The sequence below is a fragment of the Hyaena hyaena genome, unplaced genomic scaffold (genome assembly GCF_003009895.1).
Source record: "Hyaena hyaena isolate Hyena2069 unplaced genomic scaffold, ASM300989v1 scaffold_57, whole genome shotgun sequence".
Classification (NCBI taxonomy): domain Eukaryota; kingdom Metazoa; phylum Chordata; class Mammalia; order Carnivora; family Hyaenidae; genus Hyaena; species Hyaena hyaena.
This window is the reverse complement of record NW_024080690.1, coordinates 1,216,480-1,244,053: the sequence shown is the minus strand read 5'-3', so window position 1 is coordinate 1,244,053 and position 27,574 is coordinate 1,216,480. Positions and strand designations below refer to the sequence as shown.

At 41.7% G+C, this 27,574-nt stretch overlaps 1 protein-coding gene across 1 annotated transcript; it reads right to left on the bottom strand.

Annotated features, from left to right (window-relative positions):
* Positions 1-488: 488 nt before the first annotated feature.
* STARD7 (StAR related lipid transfer domain containing 7) lies at positions 489-27,574 on the bottom strand. Its single transcript, XM_039231730.1, has 8 exons — positions 26,666-27,574; positions 15,977-16,185; positions 15,367-15,416; positions 13,805-13,915; positions 13,642-13,724; positions 13,079-13,178; positions 4,438-4,522; positions 489-3,588 (listed from the first exon to the last, which is right to left on the bottom strand). The coding sequence occupies exons 1-8, from the start codon at positions 26,983-26,985 to the stop codon at positions 3,404-3,406; spliced, it is 1,143 nt and encodes a 380-aa protein (XP_039087661.1). The 5' UTR covers positions 26,986-27,574; the 3' UTR covers positions 489-3,403.

Here is a 27,574-nt window from a genome sequence, read left to right as displayed (position 1 = left end):
GTCCGACTTCGGCTCAGGTCATGATCTCGCGGTTTGTGAGTTCAAGCCCCACGTTGTGCTCTGTGCTGACAGCTCTGAGCCTGGAGCCCGCTTCAGATTGTGTCTCCCTCACTCTCTGCCCCTCCCCTGCTCTCTCTCAAAAATAAACATTAAAAAACAAACACAATACCACAGACTAGGTAGCTTAAACAACACAACTTTATTTCTTACAGTTATGCAGGTTAAAAAAGTCCAAGATCAAGATGCTGGCCAACCTGTTCCTGGTGAGAACACTCCCCCTGGCTTGCCAGGCTACTTGTGCCTGCACGGCGGCGGAGAGGGAGAGAACAAGGAAACCTCTGGGGTCTCTTTTAATAAGGGGACGAATCCGATCACGGAGGGCTCCACCCTCACGACCTCATCTAAATCAAATCACCTCCCCTAGGCCCCATCTCCAGTGCTATCACATTGGGCATTAGAACTTGAGCATGTGAATTTTAGGGAGACAGTTCAGTCCACAGCAAAGTGTATTTATATATAAAGACAAAGCACACACCATAGCAAGTTACCAACCAGCAAAGGTAGGGGAAGGGGATACAAGGTTTTATTATTTTTCAATGTTCCAAACATTTTCATAACAAAGAGTTGGAAGGAGTTTTGAAGCTGCTGGCAAACAGAAACCTCGGGAGAAGGGAAGGGCACATGAACACCGTCTTCAAGAACGTGAAGTGCTGTCCCACGGAAATGTTTTCCTTGTGTTGCTCTGAAGACAGGGCTTGGCCCACTGACCCACTGGTAGACGCTGAGGTGGCACATTTAGACTCAGTGCAAAGGACTTCCTGAAAGCCAGAACAGTCCAACAATGGAAATGCTGCTTTCAGTAAGAACTCAAATGCTTCTCAGCGGAAGTGTTAACACAGAGCCCGGAGAACCATGTCAAGGATGCCATGTGCAGGGGCCTCAGCAGCAGGGCGGACGCCAGAATCACCAACCCTCCAAAGTGATGATAAAAACACACGTGCACCCATAAGCACACAACATCTAACGGGTGGTCTACAGGTAGGGATGGCTTTCCAGTGATTATCTTAGAACAATTCGCAGAAAAGAGCTTTAATAGTTCAGGTGTACATTTGTGTTCACCTAGTGTTTCCCACAGGCAGAATCACACAAAACTCAAAATTCACCTTATGCTCTTAAGTGTCTCTGATATTTCCATTGCCTTGCAACAAATTTACACTCTAGCAGAACTGCCTGGGGGACCCTACTTCCCACCAGGCCAAGTGGGGCTTGAGCTCACCACCCTCCCTCTCCAGCCACCGTCCTGGCCTGCCTCCCACACTAGACGCAGCTTGCTCAAATCCTTCCTTCCTCTCCTTGCTCCCCTCCAAGTTTCACCGTCAGCAAAACTCAAACACGGTTTCCTCAAGTTGATCCTTCTTTACAAGCAAAGGATATGGGTTAGTAGATTAAGACAAGGAAGTGGAAATAGGTGGTTTGTTTTCACTTGGCAAACTGGCTACCTGGACAGGGCTCATAACCAAGGCAAGGTGGCTAGCTCGGTGTTAGCCCCTAGCAAGAAGGCCACACCTTGCTGCTTCCATGTGCCAACCCTAAATAGAAACACTCCAACGTTCTGATCAGGAGGAAACAATAAGCCCAATATACAAGACTTCCCACCACCACATGTCCAAAGACAAACACTCTTGTACCAATCTTTATGTATTTATTCACACATTTGATAAAAATGTCACAGTTAGAAGTGAAATCATTACAATGACATAAGTAACTGTACAGACTGACCCCAAGTACAGGGTCAAGTTGCCAACATGAGCAACATGTAGCTTGTGACACCTGTGCACTCTTGCCCACACCCATCTATGCCCCAACAATCAGAGGCGCTAAGTTCAGATGTAACCCAGGGAACTTCCCCCTGGTTTCTGTGAAGTCCTGGGGATGAGAAGAGAGGAAGGATCAACGAAAGAAGCTGGAGCTGCTCGACACATCTCTCTGTTCTGCCAATGACTCAGAGTAGGCAAGACATGAAACATGGGGGCAGTTATTTCCTTGGCACAAAACTTAACAGGCAACAAAAATGTCCACAGGTTTAAGTCAGTCTGAGGCTTAGACCCCCTTTTCAACAACATCAAAGAGTAGCAAGTAGGGGAAAATCCAGCCGTTTAAATTCTAGGGAAAAAAGAGAAGGGAGTATTTAAAACTTGATCCCTATTCTGTGAGATTGAAGCAGGACCATAAGCAAAATCAGCCAGGCCAAACTGATGCCATCTGACTGACTTTATCCAAACGGTGTAGTCTGCTTTCACTTTAACTCTGAAGAGAGCAGGAAGAACTCTGCAGAGGAACAAGAGGGTCACATAAACCACATCCCCATTGTATTAGTATCTGGGGCAAGACTACATCTATTTCTTCACACAGCTTGTCTACAGCTCTGAGAGCTCCAAGGGAGTGTCCCAACCCCTATTCCTCTGCCTTTAGCCTTCCAAGACGGACAAGTCCTCAGCATCCAGTCAAACATGAAGTGTGAAAAATACTGCCTGAATCAAAACGGTATTTTCTATATAATAGGGCTATGGAGAAATCCTACTCACCTTCCCAATTCCTACATTTTGACACAAAGGTTTAAAAAAAAAACAACCCTTAAGTGTAATGTTTTAAGCATCCCTAATGCTCGAAACACTGATGACACAGAAAGCTACCATCTGAAAAGATTCATTTCCCAGTGTTCCTGGTAAATGGGCTAAGGAAGGAGGCGCTGATCCAAATTAATACAGTGGATGAATACAGAGTAACTGGCCAAGGCAAAGGAAACTGCTTTGTGGGAGGGCAAGTCAATGGGGTGTATTTGGGAGGCAGAGAGAAATCCCTTGGTACAAACCTGATGTCCCTAAAGGTAGAAGCAAGGTGAGGACAAGGCACTTACGCTGCCAAGCAAGAGTTCACATCCATTCAACACTAGCACTGTTACCAAGAGCTCTCCCAATGACCCCTCACTAAAGACTCAACTGGCCAACTGTACTTTCCAGCTGGACCTTGAGAACTGAAGGAAATCCCAAGTGCTGCAGAACCGATGGTGGGAACTGGAATGTTGGCAGAGGAAACTACTCAGAGGAAGCAAAAATAAGTTGTCCCCTTCTGGCCTGAGGTGAAAGGTTTGTTCCAAATTAGCTCAGTTAAATACTGAATTTCAAAATGCTTGGCCTGAGAATATGACAACGCCCCCATGGATGCCTCCTTCTGTTTTGATAAAGAGCAGTTAAGAGCTCTGAATGAAACTGGACACCAGCTATTAAGTTATCTTGCACTGGTGGTTACAGCAGATGCCTTCTAATACATGTCCCCATTCTGTAGCAGATAAGGGACTGGGACAGGGCTAGATGCAGCCTCTCCCTTCTTATCCCAAAGCCCTTCAAGCGTACTCGATCCGGGCAGGGCCACAACTACCCTCACTCTTCCGCTCTGAAGACGGGGTAGTAGCCTTGGCTTCACTGCCCGTTTCCAGAGGCTTAGATGAGATATAGTCCTTTACTTTGATCTCCATGTTCTTGGCTTTCAGAGTGGCCATGTGCAGCTTCTCCAGGAAATCTGGCATGCCTGGTGGGAGAGAAGAAAATCTGGGTAGGCTGAAAATACAAACCAACAATAGACTCAAAATTAGAAGGTCCTACTTCTCTTATGATAGGGAGCTGATTCCTTTCTTATAGAGATCACAGCCTAATTGACAACCTGTGAGTGACAGCTGTCTCCTAAGAGATATAGAGAGTGAAAACAATCCATGGCCTCTGAGATCCTGTGAAAAGGGGTACTGATCAAGCCACATAAGGCTTTTGGGTGATTAAAACACCACTTATCAGTAGCATAGCCTAATTATCTAATTTTATTTAGACAAATATCAAACAGAAACACCTAATCTCTCCATTCTCTCCCTGAGGTATTAGAAGCTGTCTATAGAGAAGCAAAAGAAAGAAAATCACACGAGGATGCTTTTTAAAAACAAGAAACTGGGAGAAAATGGTGCAGTTACAGCTGTGATATATAGCCTTTGTGAAGGCATGTGGTAGCTCCTTTCTCAAGGTTACTGTCCTAGAACTACCACATTTTCTCCACCAGATTGCATGGCCTCCAACACTATCTAAAAAGAAAAAATTTGTAATGTGTTAACATACACAGTCCATATTTAAGGAATAAAGCTAAGCAACTGTTCTTAAAACTCCTTTCCGGGCGCATGCTGCTTTCTGGGACTCCTGAATTCTCATCCCTCCAAACCCAAGCTGGAGACTTCAATGTCTTCATAGTATTCAAGAATGGACTTGGAAAGATGTTTAATTTCTCCAATAGTGCTCCCATGGGACAAACACTAACCTTCCTGCTTGCCAGTAAGAGCTACAGAAAAACAAAATGCTCAGCCCAGGTTCCAGGCCCTGTATACAAGTGCCCACTCACCACTGGACACCATCCAACTGACGCAGTAGCGAGGAAACACAGTCTGGGGATTGTCACTGTATGTCAACAAGTAGTCAAAGCCATTCTGAAAAAGAAAAACAGCAAAAATAATGATACTTGAATTACCCACCATAGCTTCTATATCTAGTACCACAGAATGATCATGATCGGACTCGGGGGCAGACAGTGTCATTTTTTACCCTGTGCAGAAAAAGTGTTAATACTGAAGCCCTCAGAGCTTGCTATTCATAGAAAGGCCACCCTACAAGGTGGGCCCTCAGGTGGTGTTTGGGAACTTTGCTCCCAGAGTATTCCCAGTCAGCAGTTAAAATGGTAACGGTGGCTCCCTGTGTCTTGTCTGCTGTGAAAACAATAATACAGTTTATGCTAAACACCTGCTCTTCTTCTGGAGCATCTGGAATTTTGGTATGTGCTATGCAGAGGATCCCTATGTGACCAGCCCCAAATAAAAATCTTGGGTGCCGAGTCTCTAATGAGATTCTCTGGGCAGAAACATCACATACATGTTATGTTTTTGTTGCTAGAAGGAAAATGCGCTCTCCTTCATGAGGGGGCAGGGGGCAAGAGAGAGCGAACGCAGGAGAAAGCCTCCACGTGGATTCCTTCAGACTTTCAGACTCAGCCTGTCTCTTCCCTTATGATCCAGCTGAGCATCCTTACTACATGACTCTAATAAATCTCAGTCATGAGTATAACTACATGCTGAGTCCTAGGAGTACTTCCAATGAATTTTCAAATGTGGGAGTGGTCTTGAAAATCCCAACACATATCCCAAAATGTTTAAAGGTCCTAATCTTTATATAAACTCTGGGGTGCCTGGGTGGCTCAGTCGGTTAAGTGTCCAACTTCAGCTCAGGTCATGACCTCATGGTTCATGGGTTCGAGCCCTGCGTCGGGCTTTGTGCTGACAGCTCGGAGCCTGGAGCCTGCCTCAGAGTCTGTGTCTCCCTCTCTCTGCTCCTCCCCCACTCATGCTCTGTGTCTCTCTCTCAAGAATAAACAAACATTAAAAAATTATATATAAACTCTGCTGCTGTTGCTGCTACTACTACTAGTACTAACAGCAAACATTTATAGAGCACTTAATGATGTGCCAAGAACTATTTCCAACTTATAATGTAGGTAGTTACCCCATTTTACAGAGGAGGAAACTAAGCAAAAAGAAGTAACTTTGCCCAAGGTTACCCACATACTCAATGACAGCCAAGATGAACCCAGAATTCTGACTGCAGGGCCCATGTACCCACCACCACTCTTTTTGGCTCAGCCCTGTCAGTGCCTATTCCAGTGAAGGACAGGGGATTAAGGAGATTTATAGGTGTCCTGATCCTAGGAGATGTCTTAACCAATTATGCTCCACCCAAAGGGGTAAGAGATAACCACTTGCATGTCATACTTTTTTTTTTTTTTTTAATGTTTTTAGAGAGAGAGAGAGTACATATGTGAGCTGGTGAGGGACGGGGGTGGGGGGTGGACAGAGGATCTGATGCAGGCTTCATGCTGACAGCAGAGAGCCTGACACGGGACCTGAACTCAGGAACTGTAAGATCATGACCTGAACCGAAGTCGGACGCTTAACCATTGAGCCACCCAGGCACCCCTATGTCTGCACTTTTTAAAGCAGAGTGGCTACAACTCCAGTTGGTAGAACTACAACTATAAATTCCTATGTTTTTTTTTAAATGGTTTTATTTTTTGAGAGAGAGAGAGAGAGACTGAGCATGAGTAGGGGAAGGGCACAGAGAGAAAGAGAGGAAGACACAGAATCTGAAATAGGCTCCAGGCTCTGAGCTGGCTGTCAGCACGGAGCCCGACGGGCAAGAACCCACGAACTGTGAGATCATGACCTGAGCTGAAGTTGGATGTTTAACCTACTGTGCTACCCAGGCACCCTTCCTATGCTTTTTATTAAACCATTTTTTAAAATGTATGTTTATTGAGAGAAAGAGAGAGAGATGGAGGGAGGGAGGGAGGGGACATGCACGCGCACAAGCAGGGGAGGGATAGAGAGAGACAAAGACAAAAGATCCCAGGCAGGCTCAGTGCCAACAGTAGACAGCCTGATGCGGGGCTTGAACTCACAAACCACAAGATTATGACCTGAGTCAAAGTGGGATGCTCAAACGATAAACCACCAGGCACCCCTAAGTTCCCATGCTTTTACACCAAAGTTCTTTTTTTTCCTGAATAGACTGTTTAATCTTTTATTCGTTTACTCAATATATATTTGAATGCTATGTGTCTGGCACTGTGCTAGGTGGGACAGAGCAAACAAAAATGTGCTAGTCCCCGCCCTCAGGAGCTTCCAATTAACACAAGAGATGCCATAACCAAGATACAGATGAATACTATGGAAGTAAAGAGAAAGGAAAGGTAAAAGCTGTACAGCAGAAAGAGTACCGGTGCCCACCACGAAGGCTGGCTACAAGACTAAGTTAGTTAATATACATAGAAGACTTCATTCTTCCCATAAAACACTTGGACTGAGAAGTCAAGAGACCTGGTTCTCATACACCACTACTTGCATTTTTTAAACAGGAAACCAAAAACAGTGATTACCCATAGGAAAAAGGAAGGAACTGGGTGGAAGGGACAGGGATAGAAGCAAAATCACTCTAAATAGTCTTATTTATAGATTTGACTTTGGAAACACAATTTTTTTTCATAATTTCATAAAACAAAATTAAACTTCACGTAACTTTAAAAACTCAATTATTCTGTACACTATGTACATATCCTAAGGATAAAAAAATACAAATTTTAAATCATCACATTATTGGTGATCTTGGAGGTCGTACTCTAAAGCTGCTGTGTGTGTATGTATTTCAGGTTTAAGCAAATGAGTAGTTATGTTTGGAGTGATGGGAACGGAATTTTTCATCATGGGAAAAGATGACAGATGTAAGACACAAAATACAAATAAAAACTCTCCAGTCTGAAATTTAAATTAAAAGTATAAAAGCATGCATTTAGGATTTATCTTTAAAACAAACCACAAAATTTATTACTTAGTTCTATCTTCTGAAAAGACCTAAAAACAATGAGCAAGCCAAGAGCTATTACTCCTAGAAACCAAATTCTGGTTATTTATTTTTAAAGATTTTATTTTCAAGTAATACCTACACCAAACATGGGGCTTGAACTTACAACCCTGAGATCAAGAATCACATGCTTTTACTGACTGAGCCGACCAGGCACCCCCAAATCATGATATTTAAATGACAATTTTTTTTAAAATTTTTTTTAAATGTTTTATTTATTTCTAGGAGACACAGCGTGAGCAGGAGAGGGTCAGAGAAAGAGGGAGTCACAAACTGAAACAGGCTCCAGGCTCTGAGCTGGCAGTCAGCACAGAGCCCGACGTGGGGCTCGAACCCACGAACCGCGAGATCATGACCTAAGCGAAAGTCGGACGCTTAACCGACTAAGCCACCCAGGCGCCCCTTTAAATGACAATTTCTTAAAAGGAACTAGAGCTCCCTAAAGAAATGTTAATTCACAGGTTTACAGCTAAAACCATATAAGATGAACCTGGGACATCTTATAACATCAGAAAACAAGAGAACCCCTGAGGTCAGGTCAAAAGACTCAAGCCAGGAAGATGAGGTTCCTAATGCCCAAAAACTAGGACAAATTTGAGTATCAGTAAGAATAACTGTAGGGGTGCCTGGGTGGCTCAGTCGAGCTTCCAACTCTTGATGTCAGCTCGGGTCATGATCTTGTGGTTCATGGGTTCGAGCCCCACATTGGGTTCTGTGCTGAGAGCGTGGAGCCTGCTTCAGATTCTCTCTCTCTCTGGCCCATCCCTGCTCGCACTTGTTTCTTAAAATAAATAAACTTAAAAAGAAAAAAAAAAGAGTAACTGTAATAAACTAAAACTAACCAAACATGCTTAAAAACGGAAATATCGATCCTCAAGACAAAAAGCTTCTGCACAGCGAAGGAAACAATGAGCAAAACTAAAAGGCAACTGAGGGAATGAGAGAATATATTTGCAAATGACATATCAGATAAAAGGTTAGTATTTAAAATCTATAAAGAACTTAATCAAACTCAACACCCAAAAAATAAATAATCCACTGAAGAAATTGGCAAAAGACATGAATAGACACTTCTCCAAAGAAGACATCCAGATGGCCAAGAGACACATGAAAAAATGCTCAATATCACTCATCATCAGGAAAATACAAATCAAAGTGACAATGAGATACCACCTCACACCTGTCAGATTGGCCAAAATTAACAATTCAGGAAACAACAGATGTTGGCGAGGATGTGGAGAAAGGGTAACCCTTTCACTTTGCTGGTGGGAATGCAAACTGATATAGCCACTATGGAAAAAGTGTGGAGGTTCCTCAAAAAATTAAAAATAGAACTACCCTACGACCTAGCAACTGCACTATTAGGTATTTATCCAAAAGATATAGAAGTGCTGATTTGAAGGGGCCATGCACCCCAATGTTTATAGCAGCACTATTAATGATAGCCGATGTATGGGAGGAGCTCAAATGTGCACTGACTGATGAATGGATAAAGATGTGAGATACAGATACACAATGAAATACTACTCAGCAATCAAAAAAGAATGAAACCTTGCCATTTGCAACAACAAGGATGGAACCAGAGTGTATTATGCTATGTGAAATAAGCCAGGCGGAGGAAGACAAATATCCTATGTTTTCATTCATATGTGGATTTAAGATACAAAATAGATGAACATAAGGGAAGGGAAGCAAAAATAATATAAAAACAGAGAGGGAGACAAACCAGAGAACTGGGGAGGGGTGCTGGCAGGGTGCCAGGTGGGGGGGGGGGATAGGCTAAATGAGCAAGGGAAATTAAGGTGAACACTTGCTGGGATGCGCCCTGGATGTTATATGTAAGTGATGAATCACTAAATTCTATTCCTGAAATCATTATACTATATGTTAACTCACTTGGAATTAAAAAAAAAAAAAAAAAAAAAACTGAAATAGCATTAGAAGTCTTCTATCTTTGCTTCTACAGCAAAGACTAATGGTATTTCTTTATAACAAAAATAAAAACTTTACTTTTGGAGGATTCCTGGTTGAAAGGACCAATGCATTATTCTGAAACTTATAAATAAAGGAACAAATCAACCATTTCTCTTACTTCCCTTTCCTACATGCGCTATAGGAAACCAAATAGTTGGTGAGAAAAATTACCTTAATGTATTTCAATTAGTAAGTGGAAATACATGAAGAATAAAGGAATTACAAAATCAGCAATTTGTTAGTCCCCTAATAAAATAATGATTCACAAAGAAAGAAACAGACATCAACTTGCCTTCTGATAAAGTGGTCTTACCCAAAGCAACCAACCAACCTGAATCTGTTCAGGCCTGAGGTTTGAACCTTAACTACCAATACCCAGTAAATACAGGCAGGGGATGGGGACAGAGGAACATGTTAAATGATACTATGGAAATACAATCATCAAAATCCAGGACAAAGAACCCTGCTTCTTCAAAAAAAACAAATACCCAAAAAAAAAAAAAAAAAAAAAAAAAAAAAACACCAAAAACCACACACAAACAAAGGAAAGAGGGGAAACATACGGACTTCAAAAGACTCTAGAGATAATACGAACAAATTTCAAATGTCTAGAGTCTGGATCATATTTGGGTCTTTTTTTTTTCCTTCCTTCAACAATTTTACCTTTTGAGACGCCTAGGTGGCTCCGTTAGTTAAGCATCCGACTCTTGATTTCAGCTCAGGTCATGATCTCACAGTTCATGAGTTCAAGCCCCGTGTCAGGCTCCACGCAGACAGCAAAGAGCCTGCTTGGGATACTCTGTGACCCTCCCTGGCCATGCTCCATGTCTCAAAATAAATAAGCTTAAAAAAAGATTACTTTTTTTAATTTTTTTTTTTATTTTGAGAGAGAGAAACCAAAACAAAGACTCAACACAACCAACTGAACCACTCCCTCAAGTGTCCCTTTTTTTTTTTTTAAAGCAGGCTCCATTCCCAGCACAAGAGTCCAACATGGGGCTTGATTTCACAACTGGGAGATCATGACCTAAGCCAAAATCAAGAGTCAGATGCTTAACCAACTGAGCCACCCAGGCATCTTTGTGTCCTGATTCAAATAAACCAACTACAGAAAAATTTCATGGACCATCAGGAAAATATGAACACTAACTAGATTATTTGATGTTAGGGATTATTATGACACTGAGGTTATATTTTCAAAAATGTGTCTTCTTTTTGAAATAAATACTGACTATCTATAGAAAAATTCTTCTATGGGTTCTTCTATAGCAAAGCAAGAAACTGTTTCAAAATAATCAGGAGAGGGGGCGCCTAGGTGGCTTAGTTGGTTAAGCGTCTGACTTTCGCTTAGTTCATGATCTCACGGTTCGTGGGTTCGAGCCCCGCGTCAGGCTCTGTGCTGACTGCCAGCTCAGAGCCTGGAGCCTGCTTCAGATTCTGTGTCTCCCTCTCTCTCTGACCCTCCCCTGCTCACGCTGTCTCTCTCTCTCTCTCCCCTAGAAATAAATAAAACACATTTTAAAAAAAATTTAAAATAATCAGGAGAGCAGGAAAAGGGACAAGAAAGGATACAGATAAAATAAGTTTGGCCATGAGTTCATGATAGTTGGAGATGGGAATGGATACAGAAGGTTCATTATACTATTCTTTCTACTTCTTTATCTTTTATGTGTATTTCAAATTTTCCCTAATTAAAAATAAAACAAATAAAACACCATTCCTTGGCTCAAGAATCTACTTTCCAACTGGCAAATCCAAATGCAGGTGCCTGGTTTTCTAGTAATCTATCAACATGGTCAATGTTAATTTATCACTCCTCCTAATCTCAACCTTCCTTTATAAGTGGGGAGTCTCTGAACATACTCATGGCTCATTCTTGTCTTTGATAAATCATGTTGTCTGCCTCCAGGGCGCTTCCTGTTTTTCCTCTATCCAGTCTGCCTTTTCACAAGACCCAACTCAATCTTACCTTTTTCGTAAAGAGCGTGCCACCAATAGACCTAAAGAATTATATAGACGTTCTCTATTGTTCTCCCACCCCAGCTGAAAGAAATTATTTCCTGGGTCCCTACTAGGTGCAACACACTCTGTTAGGTGCTAAACAATGCCTTAGCTATACATGGTCACAGTTTCTAAAGGTAACAATGCCAGGACTCAAGTCAGTTTTTTCAACAGGAAATATATGGGCAAGGTTCAAATTTTAAAGGAGAAGAGTGAGACCGAAGTCTGTCTCCCACGTCTCCAGCCTGACCCAGGCTCCCCTTCCTAAAGACAACTAGCCATGGACAGCAGCCTTACTTCGTTTCTATCTTCTAAATTTCTAAAGGACTTTCGAGCATTTTTAACTACAACACGCTATAAATTTTTTACACTGCAACCAGTTCCCTCTGTCTCATACACACACATTCATATACCCTTATGTACCTAAACAAGCCTCATGAAATATGCTTATACTCAGATTTCTACTCCATGCATTCTTTTTCTTTTTCAGCTGATCATAATGCACTAAATGAATTTTGTCTTCCACTAATGGGTAGCAATCTGTGGGTTGAAAAATACTGCTCTAAAAATAGTACACAAGTAAACACACAGATCTCCCAGTTAAAGAGTCAATCACCACATTAACTGAAGTGAACCACCATTTCTGTCATATTTAAAGTCTTATGTCAGCCAGTATAAATAGAAAAACTTGTTGAAAACAAAACCATCCTAAAGCACACAGTTCATCCAGCTCAAAAATAAAAGTAATGGGAAGAAACAAAGCCTTTAATTATAAGGTGAAATACAACTAAAAACAGCAACCACTGGAATCAATATGTAGTAAACTCAACAGAGATTTGACTAAAAACAAAAAAACAAAAAATACCAAACTCCTTACGTTGAAAAAAATATTCTTCTCAAAGAAAGGTCATAGAATCTTAAAGAAAGCTGAGAACATTATTTTAACCCTCTCATTTTACAGATAAGGAAACAGAAACACAGAAAGGTTTTAAATGTTCTGCCCACTGTGGTGAAATTTGATGGAAAAGGTGCTCCTTCACTTCCTAAGGAATGCTGCTGACATTAGGCCAACGTCTTCTCTGATCTCTCATACAAACAGGAACCAGTGGATCATTAGAATTTTGTCCTGGGGGAATCTTTCAGGTATATCACCCTACAGAAGTGGTTCCCAAACGAGTAGCATCAGCTTCACATAGGAACTTCTTAAAAATGAGAATTCTTGGGATGCCTGGGTGGCTTTGTTGGTTAAGCATCCGACTTCAGCTCAAGCAATGATCTCATGGTTTGTGGGTTTGAGCCCCACGCTGGGCTCTGGGCTAACAGCCCAGAGCCTGTAGCCTCCTTCAGATTCTATGTCTCCCTCTTTCTCTGCCCCTGCCATGCTCATGCTTTTGTCTCTCTCTCTCTCTCTCAGTAATAAAACCATTAAAAATTTTTTTCAACAAAATGAGAATTCTTGGGCAACACCCCACCACTGTATGTTAACAAGCTCCAAAGGATTCTGACGCATGCCAAGTTTGAGAACCATTCCCAGTTCAGACAAAAGACCTTCCTTGAGAAAGTTCCACAGCAGCTACACATCTCTTGGATGTTGTAAAACTCACCTCATCAAATGACTTGTGGGGACGGATAACCATCTGGGATTCATAAGATCGGACCCTTACAAATTCTGGAGACTCTGGAACACTAGGGTGCTCCACAGCACTGGTGAGGAGAAAAGTTAATGAAACTCTTAGTAATATTTGCATATATAAAACAGCATAAGGGCTAAAGTTAAGGGGAAAATCTAAAGAGCTGGCTCTAATTTTTAAAATAAAACAGAAGAGTCCCTAAGATGAATGAATACAAACTAAGTTCTAAAAACAACGTGAGTTTCCTTGGTGATTCCCGGCTGACTAGGCTTTCTAAGCTTTATGCTGAAGAAGAAGGCATTTATTTTTCTAATTATCAACATTAAGGTTAAAGAAATGGTTTAATGAAAAGCTTACATCTCTTCAATCTTTCTAGACTGTCAACAGTCACAGCCCACCCCACTCATGTTCTAGCTGGGATGGATGGGGTCCTAGCAGCACCCCTATTAATACCAAGAACATGTAAACGTCCACCAGACATATAGGAAGGACACAGCTAAAGGACCTTAGGAGGAGCCACAGATAACCACACATACCGTGACACCAACACCATCACATTGTTTTCTTGATCCACACTATACCGTCGAACATAAACATAATCCCGGGAGTACATTGGATACTAAAGAAGAGGACAGGCAGAATTAGTGTTCTGCTTCACATGGATATGATAAAAGTAAAAACAGTAATAAAAATACTCACAGGAAAATGGGTTACCCAGTGGAGAACCTCAGAACCACTAACCACATCCCTCTCAATCACTTCCAGCTTGATTACCAGGGCATCCCACTTTTTTCTATACTCTGTATCCAGCTGCAGAAAGAGAAAAGACTATCAAGACCTAAGAAATGGAAAACAAAGCTGCAGAAGGCTTCTCCAGATACTTGGACCTCTGACCCAACAAGGATCTTATTCTGAAACAGAAATCTGATCTAAAAGTGGCAAAGTATGAAAAACATAACTGTTTATTTTAGACAGGTCTTTCAAAATCCTTTCTTATAGGCCAAAAGCATTACCTTGAAAGTGAATCTTATTAAAGATTCTTTATATTCTTTCTTATTAAAGAAAAGCAAAGCACGGGCACTTGGGTGGCTCAGTCAGTTAAGCAACCAACTCTTGATTTTGGCTCAGGTGATGATCCCAGTTTGTGGGGTCGAGCCCCACATCAGGCTCTGCACTGACCTCATGGAGCCTATTTTGGATCCCCCCTTTGCCCCTCCCCACTCTCTCTCTCAAAAATAAGTATTTTTTTTAAAAAAGGCAAAGCAAAAGAAAATAGAAGAAAAAAATATTGTGATAGACATGTTTGGGGAAAATTTAATAGGTAGTGATATAAATGTATAAGGGTAAAACAATTTTTTAAGGTTTTAAACAGACGAAAGGCCAAAAGTATGAGCAACACTTCACACAAAGAAATGCAAGCAGCATATTTTAAAATTTCTAGCATCACTAATAACTAGGGAATTTCAAAGTAAGACGTATCATACACATCCAAACACAACAAAAACTCTCTATAAATTAACACAATTCAGTGCTTAGGGGGAAAGTGTGCACTTGCATATTATTAATGAGTGATATAATCATCAATTAGTTACTAAAAGAAAGCCTGATAAAACAGAAAAAGCCTAGAAGGAAAAGAGTTTTTTTATACAACTCTAGGTGATCCCACCTTCCCTTTTCATACATTTCCACCCAAAGAAGAAAGAAGTCTTTGAATACTCATCATCTTTACTAAATAAATAGCTTCACTGTGGCAATATTCCAGATTACTAAATCCTGACTGGATCTGCACTGAAGAGGAAAATGCTATAAAGAATATTATCAGGTCAATAGATAAAAACTGGAATACAAACAGGATACGTGTAAGAGCTGCATCAATGTTAAATTTAGAGACTTGACACTGTCTAGTTTTAGGAAATACACACTGAAGGATTTGGGAATAAAGGAACACGTATGTAACTTACCCTTAAATTGCTTAGGAAGAAAATGACTATAATCCCTTATAAAATACTAAACAAACTCAAATACATTCCTCTAATTGATCTTCCAAACAGTCCTGTAAGAGGACAGAAAAGTCTCATTCCCTTGGACAAAGAACAAGTCCAATGTTTACCCAGATGCCATCTGACAGGAGATGAAGGATATAGAGATAGATGTACTGAAGCTAATGTCTTCTGAGTCAAAGAAATTATTCACGTGGACAGTTTTAAGTGGATTTCTAGGCTTACTAGAAGCTCCAAATCTGGAAAGAAAAATTTACTCACTTGAACATTGAAGAACTGCCGAGGTGTCACATCTGTGTACGTTCCAAAAACTAGAATGACAACAAAGAATAAGGAATGCTTGCCACACCCCCATTACTCACCTCATTCCTACCACTTAATTGCATTCCAATTATAGTGTACTGAGGACAGATCTTAAAGGCATATTCAGGGGCACCTGGGTGGCTCTGTCGGTTAAGCGACTCTTGATTTCAGCTCAGGTCATGACCCCAGGGTTCCTGAGATCGAGCTGCACATGAGGCTCTGCACTGACACAGTGGAGCCTGCTTGGGATTCTCTCACTCCTCCTCTGCCCCTCCCCCCATAAATAAATATTAAAAAAAAAAAACACATTTGCTATTAAAAAAAAAGGCAGATTCAGAAACTCATGTCATTTTGGGGCAGCAAAGTAAGACAAAGACAACCTACAGCAAAGTATAGCAATGAAGACACTGAGATGCTTGTCATCTGGGAGAGGCAAAACAAAAAACAAGAAACCATGGTAAATTTTCTGACCAAGAATCAGAAAAGAACAGTTTAAAGAGGATGAGGAACAAAAGTCCTGCCCACCTGGGCAACCAGGGAACATACAACGCAGCCAAGTGGGGCTCACCTCTGTACTGGTAAAGGTGAGTGCCTGTAATAGGGCGCCGCCACAGCTTAAAGTGTTTCTTATCCATCACCATTTCCCATGGCTGCTCTTTGCCCCCTGGATCTTCATTCCCTTCTGTCTGGGATTTTGGTTCTGAAGGGTGGCGTTCAACTCCAGAGCGCTGAAACACGTGTGACATTTCCTCCAACCGTTTCATCTCATCAATGGATCTGCAAAGAAAAACCAAAGGAATGGTGCAGGTGGTTCTAACTAACCTGTGAAATGAAATGTCCACACAGTGACTTACAGAAGAAAGGTGAGGGTTTAAAACAGTATAAAGTGTAATGAATAAAAACCTGAGTTCCTGAGCTTGAATCTCAGTCCAACATTCAATCACCAAAACATTAAACTACCTGATCAGTCTGTATTCTTAATCTGTAAAATGGGGATAACAGCATCTACCTCAAAGGGTTATTATAAAAACTTATGTAATTACATATTTTTCATCTTTTAAAAATATAATTCACATTCCAGAAGAATCATCATTTTATAGCATGCAATTCAATGTTTTTGTAGTATAGTCACAAGGTTGTGTAACCATCACCACTAATTCCAGAACATTTTCATCATGCCCCCAAAAAACTACACCCATTGGCAGTCACTCACCCCCTATAACCTCTGACAACCACTAATCTACTTTCTGTCTCTATGAACTTGCCTATTTTGGACAATTCATATAAAGAGAATCATGCAATATATAGCCTCGTGTCTCGATTTCTCTACTCAGTATATTTTCTTATGAATTTTTTAATGTTTTATTTATTTTTGAGAGAGAGAGAGGCAGGGAGGGAAGGTGAGGCAGAGAGAGAGGGAGACACAGAATCTGAAGCAGGTTCTAGGCTCTGAGCTGTGAGTACAGAGCCCGATGTGGGGCTCAAACCCACAAACTGTGAGATCATGACCTAAACTGAAGTAGGATGCTTAACCAACTAAGCCACCAGGTGCCCCTCCACTCAACATATTTTCAAGGTTCATTCATGGTGTACTTTGTTCCCCTCTTTTTTGGCTGAACACTTCTATTTCATTGAATGATATATCACATTTTGTTTATCCATTCATCAGGTGATGGGCAATTAGGTAAATTTCTACTTTTTGGCTATTATGAATAATAATGCTACAAACATGTGTGTATGTTTGTAATGCAGACACAGTTCTACACAGTTTTCAGTTCTCTTGGGTAGATTCCTAGGAGTGGATTTGCTGGGTCATGGCAACTCTATGTTTAACCTTTTGAGAAAGTGCCAAATTATTTTCCAAAGCAGCTGCACCATTTTTATATTCACACCAACAATGTATGAGGGTTCCAACTGCTTAACATCCTTGCCAACACTTGTTATTGCCTATCTTTCTGATTCTAGCAATCCTAGTGGGTATGAGAAGTATATCTCATTGTGGTCTTTGATTTGCATTTCCCCAGGGCTTAAAGATGCTAAGCATATTTTCAGGTGCTTTATTGGCCATCTGTGTATCTTCTTTGGAGAAACAGCTATTTAAATCTTCACCTATTTTTATTTTTAAATGTTTGAGAGAAGGGCGCCTGGGTGGCTTAGTCGGTTAAGCGTCCGACTTTCGCTTAGGTCATGATCTCGTGGTTTGTGGGTTCGAGCCCCGCGTCGGGCTCTGTGCTGACTGCCAGCTCAGAGTCTGGAGCCTGTTTCAGAGTCTGTGCCTCCCTCTCTCTCTGACCCTCCCCTGCTCACGCTGTCTCTCTCTCTCTACTAGAAATAAATAAAACACTTAAAAATAAAATAAAATAAAATAAATGTTTGAGAGAGAGAGAGAGAGGGAGAGAGAAAATATGAATGCCTGTGCAAGTGGGGGCAAGGCAGAAGGCGAGGGAAAAAGAATTCCAAGCAGGCTCCCCAGTATCAGTGCAAAGCCCCACACAGGACTTGATCTCAGGAACACTGGGATCATGACCTGACCCAAAATCAAGAGTTGGACATTTGGGGCACCTGGGTGACTCAGCTGGTTAAGCATCTGTCTTTGGCTAAGGTCATGATCTTATAGTTCGTGAGTTCAAGCCTGCAAACCTGCTTCAGATTCTATGTCCCCCCGCCCCCCCCCCCACACTCTGTCTCTCAAAAATAAATGTTAAAAAAAAAAAGAGTCAGACACTTAACCAACTGAATTACCCAGGTGCCCCCCTGCCTATTTTTAAACTGGGTTATCTTTTTATTGTTGAAATACAAGAGTTCTTTTATACACTCTGAAAAACAGTCCCTTTTTTTTTTTTAATGTTTTATTTATTTCTAGGAAAGAGAGAAAAAGACAGCATGAGCAGGGGAGGGTCAGAGAGAGAGGGAGTCACAGACTGAAACAGGCTCCAGGCTCTGAGCTGGCAGTCAGCACAGAGCCCGACACAGGGCTCGAACCCACAAACCGCGAGATCATGACCTAAGCGAAAGTCGGACGCTTAACCGACTAAGCCACCCAGGCGCCCCTGAATAACAGTCCCTTATCAGATATAATTTATAAATATTCCCTACCATGCTTTGGGTTGTCTTTTCAGTTTTTTGATTGTGACCTCTGATGCATGAAGGTTTTTAATTTTGATGGAGTCCAATTCGTCTATTTTCCTTTGATTGTGTTTTTGGCATTACAGCTAAGAAACCATCACTGCCTAAAGTCATAAGTTCTTATGCCTATATTTTCTTCAAAGAGTTTTAGTATTTAAAAAAAAAGTTTTAGTATCAATTTACACCTTGATCCATTTTGAGTTAATTTCTGTGTATGGTGTGAGGCAGGGGGTCTAAATACATTATTCAGCATGTGCATCTTCAGTTGTCCCCGTCCCATTTGAAGATTATTCTTTCCCCCACTGAACTGTCTGGCACTTTTGAAAATTAAATGCCCATAAATATAAGGGTTTATTTCTAAAACTCTCAATTTTATTCCAATAATTTATTTACCTATCCTTACGCCAGTACCATATATATTTTTTAATCTTTACTTATCTTAAGTCAGTGAATGGGTTTGGGGCAAAGGGAAAAGGAGAGTGAGAGAGAGAGAATCCCAAGCAGGCTCCACACTCAGCGTGGAGCCCAACACGGGGTTCGATCCCACAACTGTGAGACTGTGACCTGAGCTGAAATCAAGAGTCCAATGCTTAACCGACTGAGCCACCCAGGTGCCCCTCATATCACCTTAGTTACTATAGCTGGGTAATAAGTTTTCAAATCAGAAAGAGTGAATCCTCCAACTTTGTCCTCCATTTTCAGAACTGTTTTGACCATTCTGGGTCTTTCTCATTTCCATATGAGTATCATGAACAGTTTGTCAAATTGCACAAAATAGTGTACTAATTAAGATTCCGATAAGGATTGTGTTCAATTTATAGATCAGTTAGACTAGTAGTGCTGTCTTCACAATATTGTCTTCCAATCCATGAACAGTTTATCCGCCCAGTGGGTTTAAAATTTCTTGCAATGATCTTTTGCAGTTTTCAGGAAAAAAAACATAGTACAATGTTGAACAGAAGTGGTGAGCAGACCTCTTTGTCTTATTCCTTATCTTAGGGAAAAGCTTTCAGTCCTTCACCATTAAACTATGCTAACTATGTCTTTTGTAGATGCCCTTTATCAAATTGAGGAACTTTCCTTCTATTCCTAGTTGTTGAATGATTTTTTTATCACGAAAAAAGGTTGGAATGTCAAAATGTTTTTCTGCACCTACTGAGATCATATGGTTTTTATCATTTGTTAACGTGGGGCATTAAACTGATTTTTATATGATGAACTAACCTTACTTTCTTGGAATAAAACCCCACTAGTTCATGTCCCTTTTAATATGTTGCTGGATTCAGTTTGTTAGTTAGTATTTTGTTCAGAACTACATAAAGCTTTAAAACATCCAAGATAATGCCGTATAACCTTCTGTCTCATTATATATTATTTAGAAACATATGCCTATGCACAAAGACACAGATGAGAATGAAATACAACAAATTGAGATAATCTGGGGGACAGAGGAGATTTCAACTGGACAAGAGTATAAAGAAGGCTCTAACAGTATAGTATTTTCTTTCTTAAATGTAACTGTATTTGTAACATTCACGTTAAAGTCTTTTTGTGTATCTGAAACATTTTATAATACTTTTTTCAAACATGGCTTGTATTTTCCCCATAACTTTTAAACAGCTGGTAGGAAGGAAAGGCTGCTGGCTGTCTGCATTATATACAATTCTGTTATTCAAGACTGAAGACGACATCAGCTACTGATAGACTGGCTGAAATACCCACCCTTCTTCAACCTTCAGAAAAACATACAGTTCAAGGTTAACTTCCAGACAGAGTTAACCATATACTTTTACTTTTATTCCTCTACAGTCACATATCATATTATAATTGATCTATCTTTATACATACCTCCTCTTTACTAAACTATGAATTCCCTAATGTAACCAAATCAGCTTTTCATGTCTGTATTCCCAGCTCGTAACAAGTACCTGGTAAACATCAGACACTCAAGTGTTTACTGAATAAACAGTAAATAAATATGAAAGTAGGCCTCAATGATTCAAATTCTTATTAAAAGATTATATTCACATATTACTTTAAAAGCCAAAAATTCAAAGTTATACTAATAGCCCGATTAAAAGTTTAGAGCAACCCAAAGCGATGGTGACTGTAAAGACACGTGTTCCAGTTCTTGCTCTGTCAACTATGTGATCTTATGCAAGTTATTTTACCTGTAAAGACCTCCCTTTTTCCACCTGTAAAGTCAGGACATTATTCTTGAAAGTTGCTATTAGCTCTAAAATTCCATTTCTCTGAATTTTAAACTTTGGACTTGGATGAGAATCTCAAAATAGGTGCGATATGGCTCCCTCTCAAGCCCTAGCAGTTGGGAGTACAGCACCTAATTTAAGGGAGGTTAATTAGAAGACTTCTGGTAGAGGTTATGAATCTTTTTTTTTTTAATGTTTTCTTTCTTTCTGAGAGAGAGAGAGAGACAGAGACAGAGACAGAGACAGAGACAGCGTGAGCAGAGGAGGGTCAGAGAGAGAGGGAGTCACAGACTGAAACAGGCTCCAGGCTCTGAGCTGGCTGTCAGCACAGAGGCCGACACGGGGCTTGAACCCACGAACCGTGAGATCATGACCTGAGCCGAAGTTGGATGCTTAACTGACTAAGCCACCCAGGCGCCCCAGAGGATATGAATCTTGAGGAAATAATAAAAGGCACAGGATCTTTTGGAGATAATTTTCAGTGATCCTGAAGAAGTTGAGAGTCCAGCAGTGCAACCAATCTAGGGGAAACAAAATCGGGAATACTGTCCTAAGAAAACTGATTATTCCTTTTGGTCAATCTATACCCTGGCCTTCTTGTCAATGTCCTTAGTGACCTAACATCTTTCTGATTAATCCCTTTTGGCTTAAGTTAACCAATATCACCTCTGTTTGCAACCAAGAACCCTAGTCAGTACAATTTATACTGATGTTCTGATGAAAGAAGTTTAACCATTTTTAAAAAGTTTAATTTGAATCTAAAATTGCAAAACAGGATTCACTGCTATCACTACAAACACATATAGAAATAGGAAAGGAACTTTACAGTAGACCATAAAATCCTTCAGAGAAAACAAAAGCAAAACCACAGCCAGACTTGCTCAGAGAACAATTCAGGCATCACATAGCACCAACTATGACACTTCAGGACTAGTAAAGCATTCTTCAATAAAAATTAAGCACCACCCCTGAATGTCATTCTTACCACATAATGAAGGCAGGGAGGAAAGTCTTATTAAAATTACATCAGAGGCTCATAAAGTTACATAGTAATAAGGTTTAAAAAATTAAATTATATGACTATAGGCAATATTTTTAACGGCTTTCCACGGTGGTACAGAGCTTCTGACCCATTGCTTATCAACCTCTCCTATATAATTAAAGGTCACTAGGTGGCCTTGATTAAAATTATGAGACTAAGTGCCCAGAGGGGGAGAGAAATGTCTTGTGAAGGCCTGACATTCATTCTTGAAATAGCACCATCTGAATGCTGGCAAAAGACTACATCATGAAAATGCAAATGATTCTTGTCCACAGATTCAACAATGTCTGAAGGATCTCAACTTCTATATGTGGAGGAAGGAAAACCTCTCACCATGTATCTTTATTTTTATTTTTATTTTTTTTTAATGTTTTTATTTCTGAGAGAGAGACAGCATGAGCAGGGGAGGGTCAGAGAGAGAGAGACACAGAATCTGAAACAGGCTCCAGGCTCTGAGCTGTCAGCACAGGGCCCGACGCGGGGCTAGAACCCACGAACCACGAGATCACGACCTGAGCTGAAGTCGGACACTCAACCGACTGAGCCACCCAGGCGCCCCTCACCATGTATCTTTAGACTGGTATGCCAAATCTTGTTTGGATAGGGTGAGTATCTAAACCTTGTTATCTAAGAGACTTAGGTAATAAGAAGAAAGGACAAAAGAGATTATTCCCAAAATAGTAACTGAACCAGCAGATTAGTAAAGGGATTAAGAAAAGACAGCCAATGCTTACCTTTCTCCAAAACTAAAGGCATTTCAATATGGAATGAGAGGTATAGAAACTGAAGGCATAGGGGCGCCTGGGTGGCTTAGTTGGTTGAGCGTCCGACTTTCGCTTAGGTCATGATCTCGCGGTCCGTGAGTTCGAGCCCCGCGTCGGGCTCTGTGCTGACTGCCAGCTCGGAGCCTGGAGCCTATTTCAGAGTCTGTCACTCCCTCTCTCTCTGACCCTCCCCTGCTCATGCTGTCTCTCTCTCTCCTAGAAATAAATAAAACATTTAAAAAAAAAAAAAAAAAAAGAAACTGAAGGCATAAAATTATTAAAACAGAGTAGTAGGTATAACTAGCTTTAGCTCATGGAAGTCCTGCCCCAGTGTAGAGTTAATATAAGGGTCCAAAATGATTCAAATGAAGCCATTCTTGTAATTAGTAATTTCAATAAAACAACTGCCTCAATTCACATAATCCCTTCCTTAAACTACAAATTATTGTCAAGTATATTTCAAGTATAACTGTTATGAAACAACACACCTAGAAATACAAGACATCAAGCTAGCTCAGTGCAATTCTGGGCCAATTGGTTAATGGTAAAATAATAAAGACAATGTAAAACCACTGGAGTCTGGTTTAATGTAGTTCTGATGATCTAAGAAGGGTATGTCAGCAAAAAATCTTCAAGTGACAATGGCAAAAAGGAAAAAGGACTTTTTGTTGATCATTTATCTAATTAATAACACACCAAAAAAATCACACTTATTCTAAATGCCCTGAGAGACAAAAGCAGGAAACTGAACAATTTCTTTATGAAACTTTACTGGCACTCATTTACTCAAATTTCTGGAGCAATGGACTGTAACTTTTTCAACAAGAGGAAGGGTTAACAGAACATTTTCCCCTAGCCTTTCATATTTCTTAATTTCCTTCCTCTTTTTGTTTCTGAAAAAAAAAAAAATTTTAATGTTCCAAAGCAATCAAAAATTACTGCTGTGTTTTTCCAGAAGATCTGACCTGCACAGGATGCCAGCTGGTACCAAAGAGAGTGACTGAAAGTTATTTTGTTTGATTTGTTTAATTGAAGCCAATTGGGTAAGAATACTAGAGCAAGCATTATAAGACACGACTTCTACACCTGGTGCCCATCAGTGTAGTCAGAGTCACTATGTACAAGTTATTCATTTCTCAAGTTTTCTTGCTGTTGCTAAATAAATGAGATTCTATTTGTTGTTCTTAAGCACAGAAGAATTGAAAGCAAGGTTATTCCTTTTCATTTTGAATAGAGACTCAAATAACATATGAAAAAACACATGCCATGTTAAAGCACACATTCAGAGAGTACCAGCACAAGTTGGTACAAAAACAGCACAGAAGAACCAAATGCTGTGATTTAGGGACCATGGGACAATCATGCTCTTCTTCCATTAACAATGAAAAAAATGCACTTGTCCTGAGGCACATTCAACTGTGCTCCATTATGGAAGCCACCCAAAATCACTTCACTAGAACAAACAAAATCTAAGATATTCCAAACTAGCTATAACAACCTCAGCAGTGCCTTAGCAAATAAAATACTTAAACGACAAGTAAAAAGAGTTAACCCGAACCCAAAGCATTTTATTAAATAAAATATATGACAAAGATATTAGAAACATGATGAACCTGTAGAACCACTGTACAATCAAGATATAGCTGAAGAGCGTTATTATTTGTCTCCCTACCGAGGTAATATTTTTTTTAATTCTCCAAATGGACACCTTCATCAAATTTTAGGTATATGACTGAATTCAAGTATGAACTAGAAAACAAACTGTTACATGAAGGTCTTTACTAGAACAACTCTGGAGGATCAGAAAGGCCTTAAGTGTTCTGACTGGCCTTCATCTAAGCTTATGAAATTCCCAAGTGGGTTAACAGAGAGCAATACCTCTTCAGGAGCCGGATTAGAATTAAGAATGTTTCAAATGCTCCCAGGTTTCACAGACAGCCCAAAGAGAAGGGAAACGGTATGAATACAGGGACTGGTCATCAACTGGTCTCTCTTTCTGCTACAGTGGGTAGTGACTACTGACTCCAATGTTTACCACATGCACTTTTTATCTTGTGTTCCTCTCTAGCTCCTGCTAATGGGAGACCTACTAAACAGAGGCTCCAGGACAGACTGCCCATAAAAACACAGGAAATAAGCCAAAGAATGTCAACTACCACCTAGGTCCCCAAGGCTACTCGATTCCTATCCCAAAAGATCTCCCTTTCTTTTGCACCAGGTAGCCCTTTTCTGGTTTTCTTCTCCTTCCTAAATAGATCCAACTGGGAATTTTCCTCTCAAACTTGACTACTGGAGAACATGGGTATTTCATCATCAAAAAGAAAAAGAATATCCAGGGGCGCCTGGGTGGCTTAGTCGGTTAAGCGTCCCGACTTTCGCTTAGGTCATGATCTCGCGGTCCGTGGGTTCGAGCCCCGCGTCAGACTCTGTGCTGACTGCCAGCTCAGAGCCTGGAGCCTGTTTCAGTCTGTGACTCCCTCTCCCTCTGACCCTCCCCTGCTCACGCTGTCTCTCTCTCTCTCTCCTAGAAATAAATAAAACATAAAAAAAAAAAATATCCAAACAGATAATTGAGAATTTCTTAATTTAATGGTTTTCCTCCCATAGGTCATTTTATTTTTTTTATTTTTATTTTTTAAATATTTTATTTATTTCTAGGAGAGACAGAGAGACAGCATGAGCAGGGGAGGGTCAGAGAGAGAGGGAGTTACAGACTCTGAAACAGGCTCCAGGCTCTGTGCTGTCAGTCAGCACAGAGCCCGACGCAGGGCTCGAACCCACGAACCGCGAGATCATGACCTGAGCGAAAGTCGGACGCTTAACCGACTAAGCCACCTGGGCGCCCCTCCCATAGGTCATTTTATTTCTCATACCTGAAACTGCTTCATTAGACCAATGGAGAAGTTGCACAAGAATACTAAGAGAAACTAGGCAAGCAACCTATCAGACCTGGATATCTTAACATTTTTGTGAATAAGATTGTTAAGATTTTCGATTGTATTTATATCCTCAAAGTGGATATTTAGTAACTAGTAAATTTTCCATAGGTGTATTATAGTAACACGGGAATCAAACACCATAGCCTAAGGCCAACCACCTAATTTTGTAAAGCTTTAGTGGGAAACAAAAATTTAGGGGGTAGAGGGAGGGAGGGAACAGCTGTTGAAAAAAAATACAGAGGGGTATCTGGGTGGCTCAGTCGGTTAAGCATCTGGACCCTCGAATTCGGCTCAGGTCATGATCTCCCGGTTGTGAGCTCTGTGCTGACAGTTCGGATTCTGCTTGGGATTCTCTCCCTCTCTCTTTCTCTCTCTCTGTTCCTCTCCCACCTGTGCTCTCTCATAAAATAAATAAACTTTTTAAAAAAAGGAAAATACAAAGACACTGTAAAGCAAGAGCTAAATCAAGGCTTCCCCATCACATTAGTTGAAAACTATCAGGACTAATATTTAGAACCACAGATTAACAAATTCAGCCAATGGCACAGCATTTTTCACCCAGAAGTTTTGATGACGATGACAGCACAACTTCAGAGCCTAATGATACACTATTCACTAAGTTCCAGTTAAAGCAGCAAAAAACTGACCTAATTTTTGCAGGTTAAAATGGCTGGGCTACTGGTTTCTTTGAGGAAAACAAAATCCTTTCCAGCCTCATAATTCTGTCACCGCGACAGAAGAGCTTTCCTGGGGGGCATTTGTCACGAAATCCCATTTGGAATGCAGGAATTTTGTAGGTCACACATCCCTAGGTCACATTTTAAATCTGCTTTGAATATGCACTTTTTTGGAAGAATTAAAGAGTACGTGAACAATGGGTTACATGGCTTCAAGATCTAATTCGTTTTCTTACGTTATTTCTTCACCATGATGCTCCCTATTCAAAGCCTTCCCACCTACACTAACCTACATTTCGTTATTTCCAGCCCGACAAATGAAATGAGCACACAGAGGCAATAAATAACACGGTCTGCTAAAACAGGATCAAGTTACTGCATCGTCATTTCAAGTACCACCGGGCAAGCCGGCCACACCGACCGAAAAGGCAGGGCCCCGAGGATCGACGTGCCAACCTCCAAACCCGACTGGCCCCAACGACCTCGCCTCCGGACTCACCTCTGCAACTCCTCCTCCTGGATCCTCTCCTCGTCCCACACGAACGCGCCAGCGAGCGCCGCCATCAAGGCAGAGGCATGGCCAGGGCGGCCGCGCAGCCGGCGCCAGAGGCGGCCGAGGAGGACGCGGCGCGAGGTCTCCGAGTAGAGGCGGCCGTACAGCTGCGCGATCTGCTGCGCGCGCCGCACACGCAGGCCCGTCACGAAGCGGCACTGATTGGCCAGCAGGGCTAGCAGGCCCCCGCCCCGCGCCCCCGCGCGTCCCGCCGCCGCGGCGCCTGCTAGCCAGGCGGCCAGGGCCGGCGGCCTCCGGAGGAACATGCCGCCGCCGCGCGCCCCGCCCAGCCCCTGTTGCCCCACCCCTCTGTGCCCGCCGCGCGCCCGGAGGCGACTAGGCCTCCCGCTCGGGGCAAAAAGAACGAGCCCGGAAAGGCGCGGGAGGCCTGCTGCCGAGTGCCCCTAAATGGTCGGCTCCAAACTCGTCTCACGGTCTAACAGGCTTTTCATCTCTCTTTGCAGCAACCGTCGAGGAAGAGTCCCCTTTGCGGAGAGAGTCGGTCATGGCACAGCCGCGGGGGTGGCCCCGCAACCGCTGCAAGAGGCGTTCCTGGGCTCAGGCCGCGAACGCGGCAGGCCAACAGCCGGTCCACACTGTTGGCCCCCTGCCTCCTTGGCGTCGTCAGGCCGGCGCCAGGCTCCGTGGCGTACGGCGCTCAGGAAGCAGCGAGGTGGGCGGCTCAGTCGCGGCAGCAGGTGAGGTCCCGGGCGTTCGGCGTCCGCCACATGCGCTGCTCGCCTGCAACCTACCCCTTTCGTGGCCACCCGGCTCCTGATTGGACGCGGTCCGGACTCCTCGGTGCTGATTGGTGCTACCAAGTGCTCGTCCCCACTCCTTCCCGCCCCGTCGCGC

Bases quoted from the DNA above. Each gene is read 5' to 3' on its own strand.
- STARD7 (XM_039231730.1), bottom strand. From the start codon at position 26,985: ATGTTCCTCCGGAGGCCGCCGGCCCTGGCCGCCTGGCTAGCAGGCGCC. The intron at 4,523-13,078 runs GTGAGTTTTACA...TTTCTTTTTCAG, and splicing joins CCCACAAGTCATTTGATGAG to AATGGCTTTGACTACTTGTT. The intron at 3,589-4,437 runs GTGAGTGGGCAC...CTCTCCCACCAG, and splicing joins CAGTTGGATGGTGTCCAGTG to GCATGCCAGATTTCCTGGAG.